Source organism: Plasmodium vivax, chromosome 11 (genome assembly GCF_000002415.2).
Source record: "Plasmodium vivax chromosome 11, whole genome shotgun sequence".
In the NCBI taxonomy this organism is placed as follows: Eukaryota; Apicomplexa; class Aconoidasida; order Haemosporida; family Plasmodiidae; genus Plasmodium; species Plasmodium vivax.
The window spans coordinates 817,605-837,319 of NC_009916.1; the positions used below are offsets into that span (position 1 = coordinate 817,605).

General features: G+C 40.4%; 4 protein-coding genes across 4 annotated transcripts; 1 reads left to right on the forward strand and 3 right to left on the reverse strand.

Moving 5' to 3' along the window:
• Positions 1-1,674: 1,674 nt before the first annotated feature.
• On the reverse strand, positions 1,675-3,802 carry PVX_114580 (hypothetical protein, conserved). The gene is made up of 2 exons (XM_001616254.1): positions 2,986-3,802; positions 1,675-2,715 (listed from the first exon to the last, which is right to left on the reverse strand). Exons 1-2 carry the CDS (start codon positions 3,055-3,057, stop codon positions 2,056-2,058), a joined length of 732 nt encoding a protein of 243 aa, XP_001616304.1. The 5' UTR covers positions 3,058-3,802; the 3' UTR covers positions 1,675-2,055.
• A 38-nt stretch (positions 3,803-3,840) lies between these two features.
• Positions 3,841-6,822, forward strand: PVX_114575 (transmembrane amino acid transporter protein, putative; the record flags this gene model as incomplete). Its single annotated transcript, XM_001616253.1, has 2 exons — positions 3,841-4,683; positions 5,038-6,822. Exon 2 carries the CDS (start codon positions 5,056-5,058, stop codon positions 6,820-6,822), a length of 1,767 nt encoding a protein of 588 aa, XP_001616303.1. The 5' UTR covers positions 3,841-4,683; positions 5,038-5,055.
• A 2,351-nt stretch (positions 6,823-9,173) lies between these two features.
• Positions 9,174-11,186, reverse strand: PVX_114570 (RNA binding function, putative; the record flags this gene model as incomplete). The annotated part of the gene is made up of 1 exon (XM_001616252.1): positions 9,174-11,186. One exon carries the CDS (start codon positions 11,184-11,186, stop codon positions 9,174-9,176), a length of 2,013 nt encoding a protein of 670 aa, XP_001616302.1.
• A 3,544-nt stretch (positions 11,187-14,730) lies between these two features.
• On the reverse strand, positions 14,731-17,097 carry PVX_114565 (phosphatidylcholine-sterol acyltransferase precursor, putative; the record flags this gene model as incomplete). The annotated part of the gene is made up of 1 exon (XM_001616251.1): positions 14,731-17,097. One exon carries the CDS (start codon positions 17,095-17,097, stop codon positions 14,731-14,733), a length of 2,367 nt encoding a protein of 788 aa, XP_001616301.1.
• Between the last annotated feature and the right edge of the window lie 2,618 nt (positions 17,098-19,715).

The window sequence follows — 19,715 nt, forward strand, 5'->3', positions numbered from 1 at the left end:
CTCGCATATACAGCCGTACAGCGCGCGTATTCCCACCCGTATGCGAGGAATTTGCGCCCAAGTCATCCCGTGCGCACGCGATTAATGCATACAGGTCGCCCATATACGTTTATATACAAAAGCATTTTAATATTCACATATTTGGATATTCATATGTTTATATAATTATATATTTATACATTTTTTACATACGTGCGACCGTAGCACCTATCACCTCATCCATGTATGCCATGAAAGAATACAAGGCTTTCTTCATTCGATGCAGTTACTGTACATTCGCCCCATAACGTATGCAACCGCGCTTTGAAAACAGAGAATACAAAAAGCAGCTAACATTTTTTAGCTTTCGCTTGAGGGAATAAACATCTTCAGCAGGAATTAAAAAGCGGGATACGCATTTGTAATTGTACAGTACTGTACTGTTCGTACTTTGCTGTGCGCGTTATTATATGCATTACCGCATGGCGCTTTTGCATTTATACGCATACGTGAGCGGCAACCAGAAGGCGCTCGCTTTGTGCCTTTTCCGCAAAATACAGATTTAAGCGTCCATCGTAAAAAAAAAAGTGGCAGTCGCTTTTTCCTTTTCCCGAAGGTAAAAAAAAAATAATAAAATAAAGCAGAACAAAAAAAAGCAAAATATAGCAAAATAAAATAAAGCAAAATAAAGCAAAACGAAGCAGAACAAAATAAGGCAGAATAAAGCAAAATAAAGCAGAACAAAACGAAAATATGGGGAGGAAATGCTGTTAAGCCAAAATTTAAAAACGTTAATTCTCCTTTTGAGGGACATTTAACATATAACCACTTTTTCCAATATATTTTCTCTTTCATTTTTCAATTTTACAACTTATTGGAGGGGGGAAAAAAATGCTGCTAACATATTGCATACTATCATATCGTTATAACGTTTATCCCATTTGAACGTTTTTCCCTTTTCCCCTTTTAAGGAGTTCACCCAAATGTTTCATTTATCCTTTTCAAACAATTGTTAAAACAAACGGCTGGTTAAGTGCTGCATCTGTTGTGCTAAACAAATGCGGCAGATCCAAATGGGCAATGCGGGTTTATAACTTTTGAAAGCCTTCCCTTTGCTTACCCCATTTGGCAGCATTACTTCTTGCCCTTAAAAAAGAAAGCAACCTTAGCAGTAAACGTGAACGGAATGACAGTCGGGCGCTCGCATGCATGAGCGCGCACAGTGATGCAAGCATAACGTACGTATATGCGTATTTATTTGCGTATATTATGTACACCGGCGCGCGTGCAAAAAGGTTCAGTAGTGCCGATAACCCCCACTCCGCAAAACTTTTCGCAGAACGCGTCTACACAGTTTAGGCCTCCTAAGCACGTTAAAGTTCGCTACCAACAGGGTGTTACACGTTTCGCCTATTTTCATGTCTTAGACAATCAGAAGAGCACAGCTTTGCCAACATTCCGGGTGCCGGTACGCCTTACAGGTAGAGCAAAAACTGTGTGCATATTTCATTTTAAAATGTTCGCAAAACTGCCACATTGTGAAGTAGGCACTGAATCATACGTGCTTATGCGCATACTGCTCATCCCTCCCCCGGTATGGTACGTTAACCATATTTTACCGCCCTTCCCAAATGGGGAAATTCCCAAGGTGACAATGCCATCAAAGAAAAACATCTTTAAAAATGGCTGAATAATCATACACAAAATTTTGAAAGTTTTATTAACAAAAAAAAATAAAATAAAATAAAATAACCGATAACCGATTGCCACCTTATGGCATATAATCTTATCATCGAAAAAAGGCAAATGCATTTTTTGCGTGCAAACGATGTTATAAAAATTGGGGCGTTTTTCACACCTTAGCATGTATTTTTAAAATGTGGTCCTTTTTTCCCTCCATTTTTGGTTAGCTCAATTGAGTGTTCCATTAGACACAGTTTTTACAACATTTGTTGCAATCATGTTGGTGCATTTTGCACAAACTTTTTTATTTTCCTTCGAAGGCGTCATTCCATCTTCACATGGCTTCACGCAAATTCGTCGTTCCCATCCCTCCTGCGTGCCACATTTTCTGCCTTAAAACTTCTTTTGCTTATTTTTCTTTTTCGCCAAAAGCTCGCTGGCGTTTCTTATGCTCTCCTTCTTTTGAAAAAGGTAAAAGTTCTCATGAATTTTCATTTTCCTTTCCTTCTTTAAATAACTGAACCTATCATTTGCTGGCACGAAAACAGAGTTGATGAATTCTGGTTTGTCCGCAACTCTTTGAACGACCGTAAATCCATCCTCGTCTACAAGGCCTAATTTTTTCTTCCCCTTATTATTTTCTTTATTTATCTTTGAAATTTCGTTAATAATTATCTTCCTCTCATTATATAAGTCATAATAATTTTCATAATACTTTTTTATATAGTAGGCGAATTTTTTTTTTTCCAAATTTATAAAGTACGGTGATTGCACACTGCTTTTAAAATAATCATCCACATGAATGGAGTACTGCAAAATAATTTCAACCACATTATTTTCTCTGTATGTTACATACGCACAATAGGCAAATTTTTTAAAATTTTTCGATAAATGTTTTTTCTCTATAACGGTAAAGGAGTTTATTTTTCCAAAATTGGAAAAAAAGCTCTTTAAATCTTCCTCGCCCACGATGTTGTCCAGGGCCGCTGCGCACAGCGCGTCGCTCTGCGCGTTGTCATGCTCTGAAATGTCTTTGCAGTTGGCTACGAGCAGCTGCGGAGGGGGGAAGCGTGGTGCGCATAAGCAATTGGCAGCGCCCTTATATATCTACCATGCGTATTGTACGTACTGTACGTACGTATGCATGTATAAATGTGCCGCGCGCTGGGGAGATGTAAATGCGGCCGTTTTCCCCCTGCTGGCATATCTGCGCGGCACTTTTGCAAACAACCCTCAAATGGCACTCCACGCGGTGTTCTTTCCACGTGGGCTGGGCAAGCATACACATGCACGTGCTATTCTTTTAATCGTTTACGCTCTTACATTTATGGTTGTAAGGGGGTTGTCCTCCACAGGTATGCTCAAAATGCGGAAGTGGCCCAAAATGCTCTTCATTTTGGCGAATTAAAACCAAATTTTTAAGAAAGGAAAAAAAAGGGAAACGGAAAAAAGGAAAAAAGCAACGTACGACAAAAAAAAAGAAAAGCACATACACGTACATGCACATATGCATACATACATACATACATACATACATACAACATATAAGTATGCACGTACGAGCTAACAAAACGGCTGCTTTTTCCCGAAAGTTCCTTCCCCCCTCTTTCTGCAAATGCGCAATCAACAAAGCGTCAATTTTGTTGCAAAACTGGATCGGCTTCTCCCTCTTTCGCTTTTTTTGTTTATTCTCCGTTTCTTGGCGCATGGGGGGAATGTCAAAGTGGTTTCAAATATGTAGAGGCCACATTTTCTTGAAAATTAAGTAAAATATAGGATTAAAAAAAGCAGCACAATGAAAATGAGCGCCACGAGCAACCGCGGAAACCAAAAGGTGGAAAAAAAACTGTTATCTTTATTGCAAAGTACGTAAACAGGTAGCATCATAGCGGGCGTTTTAAATCATCGCAGGGGAAATATACTTATATGTACAGTATGTATATATGTATATTTATATATGCATTACGCGAAAGAGAACACCCGCTTCGCCAATTTCTGAATCGTCAACTTGAAGTCACGCACGGCGTGAGATAGCGCTTCAGTTTTTGTGGCATACAAAGTTACTCGAACGAAATTTCACCGTTGGCCTGTTCTGCATATTTTTTTTTTTTTCGTTCAGGCGTTTTTTTTAATTTGTGGTAAAAAAAAAAAAAAAAAAAAAAAAAAGTAACTGATGTTATGTTGCCTATGAAAAAAAAGGTTTCTCCTATCGTTACGCACAGACGAACCACAGTGTCCCTTCGTTTCACTCGAAAGTTAAGGAAATAATAAAATTGCAAAGTTTGCCCCAATTGCGACTGCTACAAATATGATGTTTCTTCTGCGTTTTTCTTTTACGGTATGGTGAACAAGCTCGATTTTTTTCTCCCGTTGATGATTTGCGAAAAAATTGCGCTGAATTGCGTACATTAAGTACTATACATATGTATATATATACATGTAGTACTCTTGCTTACCTATGTATACCGCCACTCCTACGTTATGTCACAAGCCCTCGTTAGCATGCAGTGATTTATTTTCATCCATATTTTCTCCGCTCTTTTGTACCAAGCCCCCTTTGACATGGCCTAAACCTCGCTCGTAATTTTTGCCGTATGGAATATCCCCCCTCTATGTATCTACCACCCATCTGTTCATTTCAAACGTGAGCGGTATTACTATATGTTTATGCTTATGCTTATATTAATGCTTAAATGTACGTGCGTACATGTTATTAGTGCTACGCTGAAAGGCACTTCGAACTGCTTCCTTGATTGCCATTCCTACACCTCCATTCAGTTTGCATTAAATATAATTTCCGTTTTGCTTTCCTTATGAACAGTTTTTAATTCGTATACTATTAATTTTAGGCTTTTGTATTTTGTATTTTTATTTTTACATACTTTTTGTACTTATCATTAAGGCTCCTCGTTAGTGTAAGGCTTGTTTTATTTGACCTACAGTAGGGCCATCTGCGAGCAGTGATTATCCTTCTTTCTTCCCCCCCGGTAGACGAGCGTGCCGCATCGCATAAACTGGCAGGTAATTCTTAGCGCGCCATCGGCGTGACTGCATAGCTGACCGATTGATTAGTCGACTGTGTAAGCGGCTGCTTATTCGCGTGCGGCACGATGCTCCCAAAAAGTAGGAGCAACGAGCAAAAATGGAGCGTAAAATTGGAGCAAAAAAATGGAGCGAAAAAACCGCCCAAGTGACCAAGTGGCAAAGAGCGAAACGTGCGAAACGACGAATTAGGCGAGCGCAGCTGCGGTTGTGAGCTGCCGCCCGCGGCTCACGCGTGTGCATGTGCTCGCATATGCATGTGCTGCTCGTGCGCTCGCGTATGCTCATACCAACAGCTCAACCGCTCCACCACCATCGCGCCTCCCCGTGCAGTTTCCCCATTTTTATAAAATGAATGAAAATGGAGTAGGAGAGAATAAAAACAATTTTAAAAAAGGTGAGAAGCGCTCCAAGAAAGGGAACCCCAAAAAGGCGGGCAGCAAGGATGACCACGCAAAATCAGACCCTGCAGGTGCCCCAAGCGGAGAAGTGAATAGCGGAAATGCGCGCGAGGGTGACGAAGCAAAAGAAAACAGCGCACACCCTCCAAGCAAAAACAATATGAGTAACCTATTTTCATCGAACAAAAAAAAAAACAAACAGAAGAAGAAGTATGAAAGTAACATGGGGGAAAACAACGCAGATATGAATGGAAATAACTTGAAAACAAGCCCGTATGTCAACTTGGGGGATGATGATATGAATGAGGGGGCGGAGGGAGATGGTTACTATGGCGAGGATAACAATAATGGTGCAAAGGATGTGCAAAAAAATTGCCAAGAGGGGAATGAAAATGAAAATTGTGATTGTGATAACCAGAATAGTACCATTGTTGACGTGGGAGAAAATGAAAAGAATCCAGAAGATGAAGAAGCAGAAAAAAGTAAAAAAAATTGGCAGAGAAGAACATTTAGCCGTTTCACCCCCGGGGGTGTACGCTCAAGCACAGTTCTGTTTATATGCACAGCGATAGGAGTCGGCTTTCTCTCCATACCGTATGTTTTTTCAAAGCTGGGGATAATATTAAGTCTACTGTTGATACTTCTAAACGCCGTGGAATCCTACGTCACGACGAACATCCTGTGTTTGTCATCCCTGGAGCATAACACATTTGTATATGGAAATTTGCTAAAAAAAATAGGACACAAATACCACAAAACTATCATCGACATTGGGCTGACGTTTGGTTTTCTCTCCAGTTACATTTTAATATTGATACTAATAAGTAATTTTTTAAGCAGCATATTATACGTTTTTGATTTCCCATCCTTTCTTTATAACCACACATTTTTGATTATACTAGTGTGTGTACTGATAGTACCTATAACCTTTCGCGACCAAGTGGGATCTCTAAACTCCTTTTTGATTTTTTCCCTATGCTCCTTAACGATAACGGTATTAACCATCGGATGGCAGGCAAGAGACTACTACACCATATTGATTAACAAGGAAATAGTGCTGTTTAACATGGATAAGCATTTTTTCAAATGCTTCAACATTTTATTGTTTTCCTTTTCGCAACAGCCAAATGCATGTTTTATAGCTGGGCAGTTTAATCAGCCAACTCACAGGAGATTAACCAAGTCAGCATATAGGAGTGTTTTGTTGCAAATTATTTTTTACACTCTCTTTGGGCTTCTGGGATACTTGTCCTTTTTAACCACCACCAAGGATAACATCATACTGAATTATGAAGACACAAATGTATCCATCCTGTTGTGTAAATTTCTCCTATCCATAACGTTTTTTTTTTCTGTTCCTTTAAATTTCATGGGGTCCTATTCAAGCTTACTATCTTTGTACTTATCCGCTCGCAATATGTTTCTTAAATTTTACGTGTTTGTTACGAGAAGGAATAGGTACATGGCTAACCTATCCACCTTTCTACGCGAGGATGAGGCCAATCCGTTTGAGGCCCCTCCGTTTGAGGAAAATGCCCTTGACAATTTGACAGAAAATTCCAGCACAACGGAATCGCAAGCGGAGGACAAAACTCAGAGAAAACTCATCTCTATTTCTGTCACCATTCTCTGCGCCCTTATAGCGTTTAACGTTAAAAAGTTATCCAACGTTATTGGCATAGGAGGAGGAATCACGTCTACGCTGATATCCTGGTAAGGATCCCCAGACAATTTGGGAAAAATAAAGAGGGAAAGAAGCGCTTCCGATTGGTGTTTTCACCTCCTCACGTGTGTATTTTTTTATGCCCTTCGTTAGCGCCGCATGCGTACGTTCTGCCGCTTTCCACATTTTACCATGTCATATTTTTTTTTTTTTTTTTTTTTCCCCCACCCCTTGTAGCCTTTTACCCAATTTGATTTACTTTAAAAATAGGCATAATGTGAAGAACAAGCTGGAGCGATATTCAACCCTCTGCATGTTATGCTTCTTCTCCTTCATGGGTTTTTTTTCTGTCATTACTACTGCGTTAATTTTAATTTTTTAACGAAGGGGAGGGCGCGCTTCGCCCCGAGGGGGGTTTTCCACTCCGGGTGTATTTTTCCACCCTTGGCGAATTTTCCCTCACCTGGCGTATTTCCCCATTCGTTTCTTCCTCCCGCGCGACACACATTGGGACAGCCCCCATCGCGCGGTGTTCATGTCTTTATATTTTTTTGTAAACAACGACGTTTTCAACGTGCACTTTGCACTTGTTTTTTTCCCTCATTGGGATAACTCGCGACAGGGCGGAGTTAAAGAAAATAAACTAATCGCACCGTTCGGGGTGTTGGCAAGCATTGGTGGGTACTGGTAGGTAATGGGTTGTATCTATGTGGGGTGGAGTGCCGCTCGTTTGGAGCGGCGCTTATTTGGAGCGACACGTATACGAAGTGTCGTGCGCGTGAAAAAACCTCCACATGGGCAACAAAATTAACAAACGAACTGACGAGCTAAGAAAAGTGGTCCGGTCGTCACGGTGAGTCGCCTCAAACGCTTTGCAATTTCGTATGCGCATTTATACCTAACCGCTTAATAGCATTTTCTACTTATCAAAATGACAATGCAAAATTTCTGGTTGTAAAAAAAACACAAGGGGTACGTACACTTTGTGTGTGCAGTAAAGGGGAAGGGGAGGGGGAAATAGGGAGAGGAAAAATGCGGGAAGGAAGGGTAAGTAAAGCTAAGTTAAGTAAAGGTAAGGGAAGGTAAGGGAAGCAAAATTAAAGGGGGTAAAATTAAAGAGGGCAAAAATGAAGGGGTAAAAAATGAAGGAGCAAAAAATTAAGCAAAAGTGGGGAAGGAAAAATTATTAAAAATTAAACAAAACTATGGAAACAAATAAGATAACTGTGTGGGGGGGAAAGTCAACAGTGTTGTGGCGTGGCGTGTTGTACTCTGTTGCATTCGGTGTAATCATACATGCGAAGTGGACATACCGTACAGATGCAAGTACGTGGAAAAAGTGGTTCGTGCTTGTAGCACGGAAACGTATTTACTAACCACAAAAAAGTGCTGGGATATGCTTCGGCTGGTAAAATTTTGACGGCAATTTAAAAAAAAAAAAAAAAAGTGGGCACATAGCTAGCGTGAGTGTGTATATGTGCATATATAGATAAATACATATATATGTACATATAAACATACACTTATGGATGTGCCATCACGCAAGTTACGCGCCCGTGAAAACGTTGCTCTAACTGAAGTCTTCTCTCGTGGGTGGATTCCTACCGCATGGGTTATTCATTGGTACACTACTCTACATACTACTTTGCGGGAGGGGCGCTCACAATTTTGAGCAGGTACGAACTGAAGGTTCTTCGTCTAAATGGAGGGGGACATACATTATCTGGAGGTGCTGTACAATGATGCAGCGTCCGTGAGCTATCCGTGGCGTCCGCGAGCTATCCATGGCGGCTTCTACGCTCTGTTAACGGTGGAAGAAGATTTTCCTGCACGCACATACACACACAAATGTATGCCTGTATTTACATGTGCACACATGGGACTATGTGCGGCCTCCGTTTTGAGAACTTCGTTATATAGAGGGGCGCGCTGGATCTACTCGTGAGCGCTAATTTAGCAGTCGGCCGTGAAAGCAAAACCTTCATCCGCGGAATGGGGGCTAATCAGTACGGGTAAGTGGGCTACACGTGAGAGTGCCCTCAATAGTGCTCCTCGCCAAAGCAAATCCCCCCCCGTAGCTGATGGTAGCCAAACGCGTGTCGAAGGGTGTGCCCTGCAAACTTCTGCAATTGAAAGCGTGACAGACCGAATCGCATTCAGTAGGCAAGTTTATACACGATGAACTTCCGTCACTGGACACGAAATTACGGATTCGCTCCTACCATTTTTTTGCCCCTCCACCGGTCGCTTTTTTACAATCACTAATATGTTTTGAATTCTGGCACTTTCCCCCGCAAATTTCACTATAGAGGAAAGCCCTCCAATCGTCTATTCCGTTTCGGAACTTAATAAGCATTAAAAAAAAAAAAAAAAAAAAGCTAACACTGCTCAGCTCGAACCCTGGCTCATTTATTATCCTCATCGTTACTATCATCCTTACCATCACTGCGGTCGTTATCGACGATGTCATTGTTATGAACACTCTGCTCATTGTCAATCGTCTCGTTATTGTCTACACTTCCATTGTTCGTGCTATTGTTAGTGTTGCTATGATTTCGGTTATTGTTTTTCTCCTTGTGGCTGCCTCTGCCGTGGTTGCTTCTTCCCTTGATGTTCTGGGCGTCCCCATCATAGTAATAATTATTCGCGCCGCTCATCTCGCTCATCTCGTTGGGGTGACAATTCCCCATGCTGCCATTGTAGTTAATTTCGTCATGCGTGTTACTCTTGTTAAGACCCATAGGGTTGAAGGCACTGTTACTGTACTCGTTTGGGCAGGGGCGGTTGTAAAAGTTTAGCCCGTAGGCGTGGTTCATGCTGTTTGGGTTCCCTTCCATCAGTTGGTTTTTTTTCGTCATATGGTTCATTATATTAACTTCGGCTGAGATGCCTTCATTTTTTAGGTTCCCATTTCCTTCCTTTTTTTCATGGGCCATGTTTTTCACGCCCTCATCCGCATGCTCGTTAACAGCAGAAGCATAATTAACGTTCGCCATTCTGTAATTCATAAGATTCTGTTCATCCTCCTTTCCTGGGGTGAGGTTATAATTAGTGATGCAATTAAATTCTGAGGTGTAGTTGCTCACTTGGCCATTGCTCCCGGGGAAGTTACTCGTGTGATTGACATCATTTCCGTAGTTGCTCATTTGCGCCATTTGTGCCAGTTGCGTCATTTGAGTCATTTGGCCAGTGTAGTAGTTCATCTCACTGCCGTAGCTGTTTGAATTATAAGAGAGGCTAGTCGTCCCATGGTTTGCTGTGGTGCTGTACGCAGGGTAGGAGGTAACATTGGAGCTTAGGTGGTCGTAGTAGTTTACCTTATAAGGGTTGTTCAGTTCGCTATTCACATTGTGGTAGTACATGTAGTAGTTTTTGTTGGGATCTCCTCCAGTGGGCACCCCGGTAGGCGCTGCTACCCCCGCTGCAGTGACGTTCTTATTTTCTTCCTCATCCGCCTGGTTGTTCGCTACCTTACTACTGTTGCTGGCACTGTTTGGGGGGTTGTTGTTGCTGGTCGCTCCATTGCTGTTGTTGTTGGCACCACTTCCGCCACCGCTGTGCGCGTTGTAGTTGGCTTGGTTGTAGTTCGCCTGTGGGTAGCCTGCCTGGTTGTAACTGCCCTGTGGGTAGTTCCCCTGCGTGTAGCCTCCCTGGGCATAGTTACCACCATACGCGCCCACATTGTAGTTCCCCATGTTCATGCCTTTCAAGCTGTTCATGTGCATTTGGTAGTTGTTATTTTTGTAGTAGTAATTGTTTCCCTCTCCGCCTCCCTTGCCAATTTTTACCCCATTGGATTTGCTCACCTTAATTTTACAGCCCTTAAAATCATGGCCATCCATTTCGGTTAAAGCTCGAATACATTCATCGTGGTTAAAAAAATGAATAAAGCAGTATATTTTGTTTTGATTTTTTTGCGTATTTTTAATCATCTTAACGAAGCAGATACTGGAGTAAAAGCGGGAAAACAGCGTTTCAATTTCTTCCTTTGTTGTTCCTTTGGGTAGACCCCCAACGTATATAGAATATGTGCCCTTATCATCCAACTCAACGTCTAGGCTCTTCTCACTCGTATTAACATTATCGCTCACATTGTATTTGGCCCAGTTCAATTTGAACTTGTGTATCCTTCCAGGTATCCACTTGCCGTTTAAATTATCAAAGCAATATTTGGCGATGTCAAAATTGGTGAATTCTATAAATGCATAGGAATATTTTTGGGAATTTTTCTCCTTGCATAATTTTACTTTTATTATATCTTCGGCAAATTCGTAAAACATGCAGTATAGGATATAGTTCTCATCGACCACTTCGTCTTTTATTTTGTCTAGGTCCCCTACCCACAGGGTTTTCGTCGTGTTGGAGCCGCTCCCTTCCTTGTTCTCCTTCACCTGTTCGCTCTTGCTTGTGTTATTCATTTTGGGCGCCACTGTTTAAGAGGGTGTTGCGCTTTCCTAGTGGCCACTTCGCTGCGTTTGCTGCGTTTGCCTCGTTCGTCTCGTTCGTCTCGTTCGTCTCGTTCGTCTCGTTCGTCTCTTTACCTTACGGGGGAGAAGTGGGAGCTCCTGTACAGGCCTACACACTTTACCCTTCTTCTTAAAACTGAGGGGGGCAGCGGAATGGAAATCGTCCACTCGTAGGAAAAGGGGCACATGAATGGATTTTCCTCCTCCGTGTTGTACTACACTTCTCCGTACGTTACGTTATTTTCCTTCTTCGTTTCCTTCTCCTTCTCCTTTTCCTTTTTTTTTTTTTTTTACCCCTTCAGTAGCACAGCCTTTGTCGTTTCCTCTGCGGACTGATTTCCCTCCCCCCTGCTGTAACGTCCTACTTCGCGTGCTACTTCTAACTGTTTGAAGATTCACTTTCAGCCGAGCAGCAGGAGGACTCGCAATGCTCTCTTACGATTAGTTTGTGCAAAAGGGGCAGCTCTTCATGTATGTGTTTTTATGCGTAAGTGTATGCTTTTGCATGTGGGTTTGTACGCAGCGTGCGTTTGCTTGGGAGGGCATAATCACGGCGGACACGTGTAGAAAGGCATAATCAGGGGCAGGTACGCGACGGGCATGAGCACGCGCATGTGCATAGGTTAAGGTAGCCAATGCTGCGCGATCTGCTATCCCTTTTGCGTACTCTCTCCCTCTCTCTCTTCCTTTCTACTGTTAAACAGCACAAGAGAAAATAAAAAATGGCCAGAAAATTAAAACATCGCTGTTGAAACTTTTACCATTTTATTTAGTCGATGTGCAAGGAGGGTTTTCTATCTGAGTGTATGTTTGCTTTCGCCGCAAGCTGCTTGAAAAAATGTTATTAACTTATTTTAATATTTTTTTTACTTTTTTTTTGCTTTTTTTTTGCTATTTATTTTGCTATTTATTTTGCTTTTTTTTTACTTTTTTTTTACTTTTTTTTGTTACTATTTTTTTTTTCTTTTGCGCTTAAAACAAGTGCTTCGCTTAACCAAAGCATATTTTCGTATTTTTAATTTTGCTTTAGATTTCTATATTTTCAGCGTTTTTACCTTAATGCATTTTTTGCAAAGGTGTTTTTTCTATCGCATTGCACTTGTTTCATATATGCGTTGTTTTTTTTTCAAAAGGAATAAAATGTTTCCTTTCACATTTATTATTTCGTTTTATATATTATTTTGCTTCGCTTCGTTAGTTTCGTTTGATTCGTTTGACTCGTTGGCTTCGTTGGCTTCCTTGTTTCGTCGGTTTCGTTGGTTTCGTTAGTTTCGGTTCGCCGGTTCGTTTTGTCACTGCATATGTTTTGCTTTTTTTTTTAAGCTGCGCTTAACCGCTTGAGTTTTTGCTTTCTTCCTTACTTCCTTACTTCCGCTATTCCGCTCTTCTTTCTTCCGTTTTTCCTTTTCGTTCCCTTTTAGCTTAATTTTTTTTAAGTGCTTAGTTTTAGTTTATTAGCTTGCTTTGCTGTGCACCGCGTTTATACGTGCGCCTTACGCCTGTTCAATGACGTTCGTGCATATTTGCAAGCATTTGGCAATTGCCTTCTTTCTCTCTCTATATATAATTGCTTCACCTCTACATGTGCGCAGGGAAAAAGTGGAATCGAAGAGGCGCCGAGGGCAGTGCATATATTACCATAACCCGTCGCGGTACATTTTTTTTTGCCCCTCTTAGCGGCCCTACCACATTAGTTACTATTCTATAGAGGCCTATTACGCCTCTGCCGCGAGCGAGTGTATAGTATACATGCATGAGGATTTTTACGTCATGAGTTGCCCCTTTATGCGAAAATGGTTTTGTTTACATCCCCGCTGTGGGATTTGTTATAGGCTTTTTTATTTTTTTTAATTTTTTTTTAATTTTTTTTAATTTTTTTTAATTTTTTTTAATTATTTTTAATTATTTTTAATTTTTTTTTAATTTTTTTTAATTATTTTTTAATTTTTGTTCCCTCCACACATGATGAGATAGATAAAAAAGAAAAAGCGATTTATTATCATTCATATGTATGCAGAGCAGAACATAAGCAATACCTGTCCCATGCAAGCCCACTACCACCATTTGGAATCACTGTCAGTTTCGCTTTTTCTCCCCTCTTCCTGCCCGGGCTCCTTATTTTTCCCAACTGTGTACAGATGTACGCATATGCCGATTAGGCACATGGGTATATTCTCACTGCTTTACAAATGATTCCCCTTTTGACGTACTACGTTTTTATCCTACCATACAACTGGCTTAGAAAATTTTCGAAAAATCAGTGAGCCTTCTGTTCCCCCTACACTTAGATGGGTTTAAAAAAAAAAACAGCAGATATATCCCCTGTAGGCAGTGGAACAAGCAGTGAGCTTCTTGTGGGGAGAAGCCTACCGGCCGCGACATGGTTTTCATATTGCTGCCTAACAACGACTCGTTAACGTTAATCGTTTAAAGAGGATAGCCGCCCTGTGACCCCCTTTTTGTGCGTATAGCACCACCACTGCTGGTTCCGCAAAACGGTTAAAAGGCCCTTTTCCCTTTGCAGCACAAGGCATGTGAAACTTGCTTTTTTTCGGTGTGTCAGCAGTGGAGCAGCGCAGCTACACATTATATAGGCATTCACCTGCCGGGGAAATTTTTCCCTATTTTTCAAAAGAACAGTGCGTATGTACTCGTACCTTTGATTATCGGTACCACCACACGTGTGCAGATAACAGGGGGAGGGAAAAAACGCGGCCTAGAATAGATGATGCCGGCGTGCAAAGAACACGCCTGTTGGTTGCTATGAATGGAGAATCATTTAACGAATTGTTATGCTATTGTTGTGTGTGACAAATGTGTAAAAAAGAAAAAAAAAAAGAACCTACGTACGTACGTACATAATCGTAATAATAATGTGTTATGTGCGTACTGCTATTAAGTGCGCAAATGAGAAGATAATTGGGGCTTAAAACTGAGAATGCGGTTGAGCGGGTTAAAAATGTAATGCAAAATGTTGTTAGTTACGGTGGCATATCGGTAGGGTTAAATGTTGGCTAGGAGACATGTCGGCGTGTTGATGATTGGCGAAGCTGGGATCGATGAGTCAGCGATGCAAAGCGTCAACAACAAAAAAAATAATCGCGGTGATGATGATGGCGGTGATGATGATGGCGGTGATAATGATGGCGTTGCTAGTGATGGCGTTGCTAGTGATGGCGTTCCTAATATGGCGTTGCTAGTGATGGCGTTCCTAATATGGCGTTGCTAACATGGCGTTGCTAACATGGCGGTGATGAAAGGGTAACAAAATCGAAGGTAACCACAATGGTGGTGTTAATAAATTCCGCCCTGTCTCCCCTTTGGTGGCAACATTTGACGAATTATTTATGTACAAAAACAAGGATAATGATTTTTACAAAAAAAAGGGGGCGATATGTTGGGGTGTCCCCGTGTTAACAATCCTTAAATCTTAGCGCGCGTGCGTGGAGTAGCTTTTATTCCGTCAACTGGCGCACTACCCCGCCGCGTTGGTCATTTATTTGTTGCCTCTTTCCTGCTGAGGCACCGTGCTCAAGTCGTGCTCTCCTGCGTCACTTCCTTCGGGTGACATCTTCATCTTGGCTTCTCCCTGGACACTATCCTGCTGAGCTACCTTGGTGGTAACATCCCCCCACGTATCGTCCAGGTCTCCCTCTATCTTCTGCATGGAATCATACACATAATTGACAGCGTCCGTGCTGTGCAAAATGCCAATATGGCTATAATTCTCAAAGTACTTTTTCTCTACTGCGTTGTAAAAATTGCTGCACGATTCTAAACTTTCGATGGGCACAGTTCCGTCACCTATTCCGTAATAAATAATAGGTTCCTCGTTTAGGTTTTCCTTCTGAAAGAACAGCAGATAATCGGTGCTCTTATTTTTAAGAGCACTATATACACAATATATGGGTACCCCATGGTCCATGGAAAAATGCCTCTCCCTGTATTGTTTATGATTATTATATTTCTCCATCAAGTCACCCTTTAGAAGCACATGCCAATCTGATAAGGTGTAAACCTTCAGCTTCACATCGGTTCTGTTCAGGTAGCAGTCTCTGTTGTATATTCCACAAGAGGTCACAACAGACTGCATGTAATTCTCATCAATCGGGGAGGAATCTACATTCATTATAATTACAACCTGATCATGGTCATAATATTCCTTATATGGAATGAGGTCATACAGGGAACCTACTGAATTCCCAATGGCCTTCATCATACTTTCTGATATGGAAAGTTTAATCAAATTTGTAATTTTGAAAGAAACAAAATCGCGGTTTCCATGCAGCAAAGCTCTAATCGTTTTCATGGTACCTTTAAATGGAGAACTCATATACAGGATGGAATTTAAATATTTCTGTTTCCATTTTTTATCAACTATATGCACTAGGAAATAATTTATAAATAGGCCTCCTAAACTATGGCCTACTAGATTTACCTTCATTCCGTTTCTCCTTTCATAAGCTGCTTCTATGGTCTTTTTGAAAAGGTTGTAATCTTGTTGGTACAGGGGATAACGCCAGTCGTACGGTGCACCTATGATACTTTCCCCATCAACATACCCCTTGGACAAAAATTGAGCAGCTATAGTATGGTAATACTTTGTTACCCCTATACCAGTATTGTTAATATAATCTAAATAGTCAATGCCCTTAAGGCGCCCATAATCTTCCACCGTAATGTTTACACCATGTTGATTCATATAAATTTTTTTCTCATTATCATAGAGCAACCTCAAGGTGTCAAAGGTACAGTAAACATTTGATGTTATAGAAAAAAGCCTAGTTAAACTAACCCATAATCTAAACGGTTTTGAATTTAACGTATTGCTGCTGCAACTAGGAATCACTGCATTGTTGTACTCGGCAATTAGGGTACTTCCTCCAACCCCTGGTAGTAGAATAGTCGTGGGGAATTTCTTCTTTTCTTTTTTTTGGGACTCATCCTTTGGTTCTTTCTTTTTTTTTCCTTTTCTTTTATTCTTATTAGGTTTTTGTTTCCAGAAGAACTTGTACTTTTTTTTTTTCAAGGGGCTTCCTACTACATGGGTTTCGCTTTCGTTCGACTTTCCCTTGGCCTTTTTCCACGTGCGCGCGGGATCCCCCGCTGGAGCGGCCGCTTCCCCGGTTGCAGCTTCCTCAGCTGGACCGGCTACTTCCTCCGTTGTTGCTGCTTTCTCCGTTGTTGCTGCTTCCTTTGTTGTTGTTGCTTCCTCGGTTGCTGCTGCTTCCTCGGTTGCTGCTGCTTCCTCGGTTGCTGCTGCTTCCTCGGTTGCTGCTGCTTCCTCGGTTGCTGCTGCTTCCTCGGTTGCTGCTGCTTTCTCAACTGTTGCTGCTTTCTCAACTGTTGCTGCTTTCTCAACTGTTGCTGCTTTCTCAACTGTTGCTGCTTTCTCAACTGTTGCTTCTTTCTCAACTGTTGCTGCTTTCTCAACTGTTGCTGCTTTCTCAACTGTTGCTGCTTTCTCAACTGTTGCTGCTTCCTTTGTTGCCGCTACTACTTCCTCGACTTTTGCTGCTTCCTTTGCTGCCGCTACTACTTCCTGAGTTGCTGTTACTTCCCCCGCTGGCGCGGTTACTTCCTCCGTGGCGACCCCCGTTTTGGGCGCTTTTTCCTCCTTCTCTTCCTCCCCCCCCTGCGTCTTTTCCCCCTCCGGCTTCGCCTGGACAACGCTTACAGTCGCTTCTTCCCGTTCCGCACCTGCACCTGGAGATTCCAATTTCTTTTTTTCCTCATAAGGCGCATGGTCGACATCACCCCGTTTTTCTGAATTCACAAATATTAGTTTATATGGGGAGGATAGGAAGACATTGGCTACATCCCTAATGGATGGCGTAAAACCCAAAACTGGCGACGTCGGCATTAAAAGATGCCATAATGCTATCAGAAAAAATAAAGTTGACATTATGGCTCACATAAAAAATAAGCTAAAAAATTAATGGTATCGGATGGGGTAGCTACTCAAAATGGCCAAATGTTAAGCAAAAAAGCTGGCAGGTAGAAAAGGGGGCCAATCCGTGATGACGAAACTCACAAAAAAAAAGAAAAAATAAAAAGTCGTATTGTATACATTTAAAGAATTATTGTTTTTTACGAATTATGCAATTTTCCGTCACATTTTTCTAAAAATTTGATAAATAAGGCGTAAAATATGGAGTAAAATATAGAGCAAAATATGGAGTAAAATATAGAGCAAAATATGGAATAAAATATGGAGTAAAATATAGAGCAAAAATATGGAGCAAAATATGGAGCAAAATACGAAGCAAAATATGAGGCAAGTACATAGGTATTGTATACATATAAGCAAACCTAAATGTACTTAAAAAAAACGTACATCCTGGGCATGCAAATGCTTACAAAAGTACATATGTTCTTCCTACATATATTCTTCTAGTGGGAAAGCATCAGCTAGAGATATATATGCAACATATTATTGGCGTACATACGTACATATGCTCGTTACATATCAATAATCAGTGCTGACATGCGTACCTAATGAGCGCAATTCGAAAAAGGAAGAAGCCCTCAAGGTAAACATTTTCACTTGACGAACGAGCATGGAAAGAAAAATAAATTTCCTAAAAAATATTTTTCTCAAATGATAGGCTTACGGGATAGTACATATATATATACATATTTATATAAATTTTTTTTTTATGTAAACATAATAAAGAGTTAGGCGCACTCGGGGCGTTAGTAAACGTCGGTATATATAAGGAGGCTCGTTAAATCATGGCGCGAGCATGTGTATTGTGCTGCGGTATATATAATCATTAATCATGCATAAAGACAAAATCGTATTAAATAGCATAGGGATGCAATGTAGGCTTTGTTTGTATTTTGTACGCTCGCGTATACCTGCATTAAGGCGCTCAAGCTTGGCTCAAATGTAGGTATGTAGGAATTATATAAATAAATGTATAATATATATACATATGCGCGTCAATTTGTTTGCTGCGCTTTTGGAAAATCAAAAATTTACAATAGATAGATAGATGATAGAAGTAATTTTTGCACAGTTTCAAAGGCACAATTAAACGTAGAGCAGGTGGGTTCCTCTTTTTCCCTTGTGTTAATTTTGCCTTTTTTTCGTCTTTGCTTTGACCTCCCGTTTCTTTTTTTTTTTTTTTTTTTTTTCCTTCTGTTTTTTCGTTCCCCTTATATACTTTTCTTTTCTTTCAATGGCTTCTTCTTTTTTCCTCTCTCTACTTTTTTTTTTTTTTTTTTTTTTTATTTTATACTTGTTTTTACTTTCCTTTTTCTTTTTTTTTTTTTTATTTTATATTTGTTTTTACTTTCCTTTTTCTTTTTTTTTTTTTTTTATTTTATATTTGTCTTTACTTTCCTTTTTCTTTTTTTTTTTTATATTTACTGTTCCACCCTCTATGACGGTGGTTTATAATGTTTGTTGTGCTTGGCTATGATTGCTTTATTTTTTTTATTTTGATTTCCTTTCTTTTTTTTTTTTTCCTTTTTAATTCCAATTATATATTTTTTTTTTTTTTTTTTTAATTTAATTTCTGCTTTACTTTCTGCTTTAATTTTTCCTGAAATGTGAGAAAAATTGAATTAAAAAAATTGAGAAGCAAAAAAAATCATGTACTATATATTTTGTGATCAAGCTGCCACTTTTATTTAAACTCCATTCCACGCCATAAATTTGCAAATCATGTAAACCGCGTTTCCCTTGGCAGACGGGAACAACTTGGTTGGCAAAACAGTTTTTGCATGTCCTAGACTTATCTATCAATACGTGAAATTTTTCTTCGATCGATAATTTCTATTCTGCAATTCGATGTTTTTTTTTTTAAGTGTTTTAAATGCATTGCAAGTGCATGCTTGCTTCTTTAGGGCTTAACGTTTTTTTAAAAAAAAAAAAAAAAAAGTAGCAAATTTTTTTGGCCACTTGTGCTCGTGTTAAAATTAGCCCACTTTTTTCCGCTATGTTCTGTTTGTTGCGGTTTGTTTCCCCTTTTGCAGTTACAAATGGGTAATGGTAACATATATGCGTTTTTTCAAGTGGCAAAAAAAAAAAAAAAGGTGTTCCCCCCGCTTATATTCGCAGGTTTATAAGCTTGCGGCACATTGTGCAAACAAGGGCGTACCTGTGCATATTATACATAGTGGCCGCATGCAAATATGCAATATTTTGACATGCACTTGAATTGGTGCTACACGCGTCTGCTCGCGCATGGCTCATTAGTTAACCTTTGAAATTGCCACAGTCCACTAATGGAAAGTTTTACATACTGCTCGCGCGAAATGCGAATGGGTGGGCAGTGGTAATGCCATACGCAAGCGGAGAGAAAGCAAAAGTGAAAACGATCACACATACGATCAGAAAAAGGTGAAATTAAAAAAATTTACATGTAACACACGGATGCTTCCAACAAGAACAGGAGTGGATCCACATGTTACTGCTTCGTTTCCCACCAGTACTCTCCCTTTTACACAGACACTAATAAGTTACACCTTAAA

Coding starts and splice junctions, on each gene's coding strand:
- PVX_114580 (XM_001616254.1), bottom strand. CDS start 3,057: ATGAAGAGCATTTTGGGCCACTTCCGCATTTTGAGCATACCTGTGGAG. Junction 2,716..2,985: donor ACCCCCTTACAACCATAAAT/GTAAGAGCGTAA, acceptor CCCCCTCCGCAG/CTGCTCGTAGCCAACTGCAA.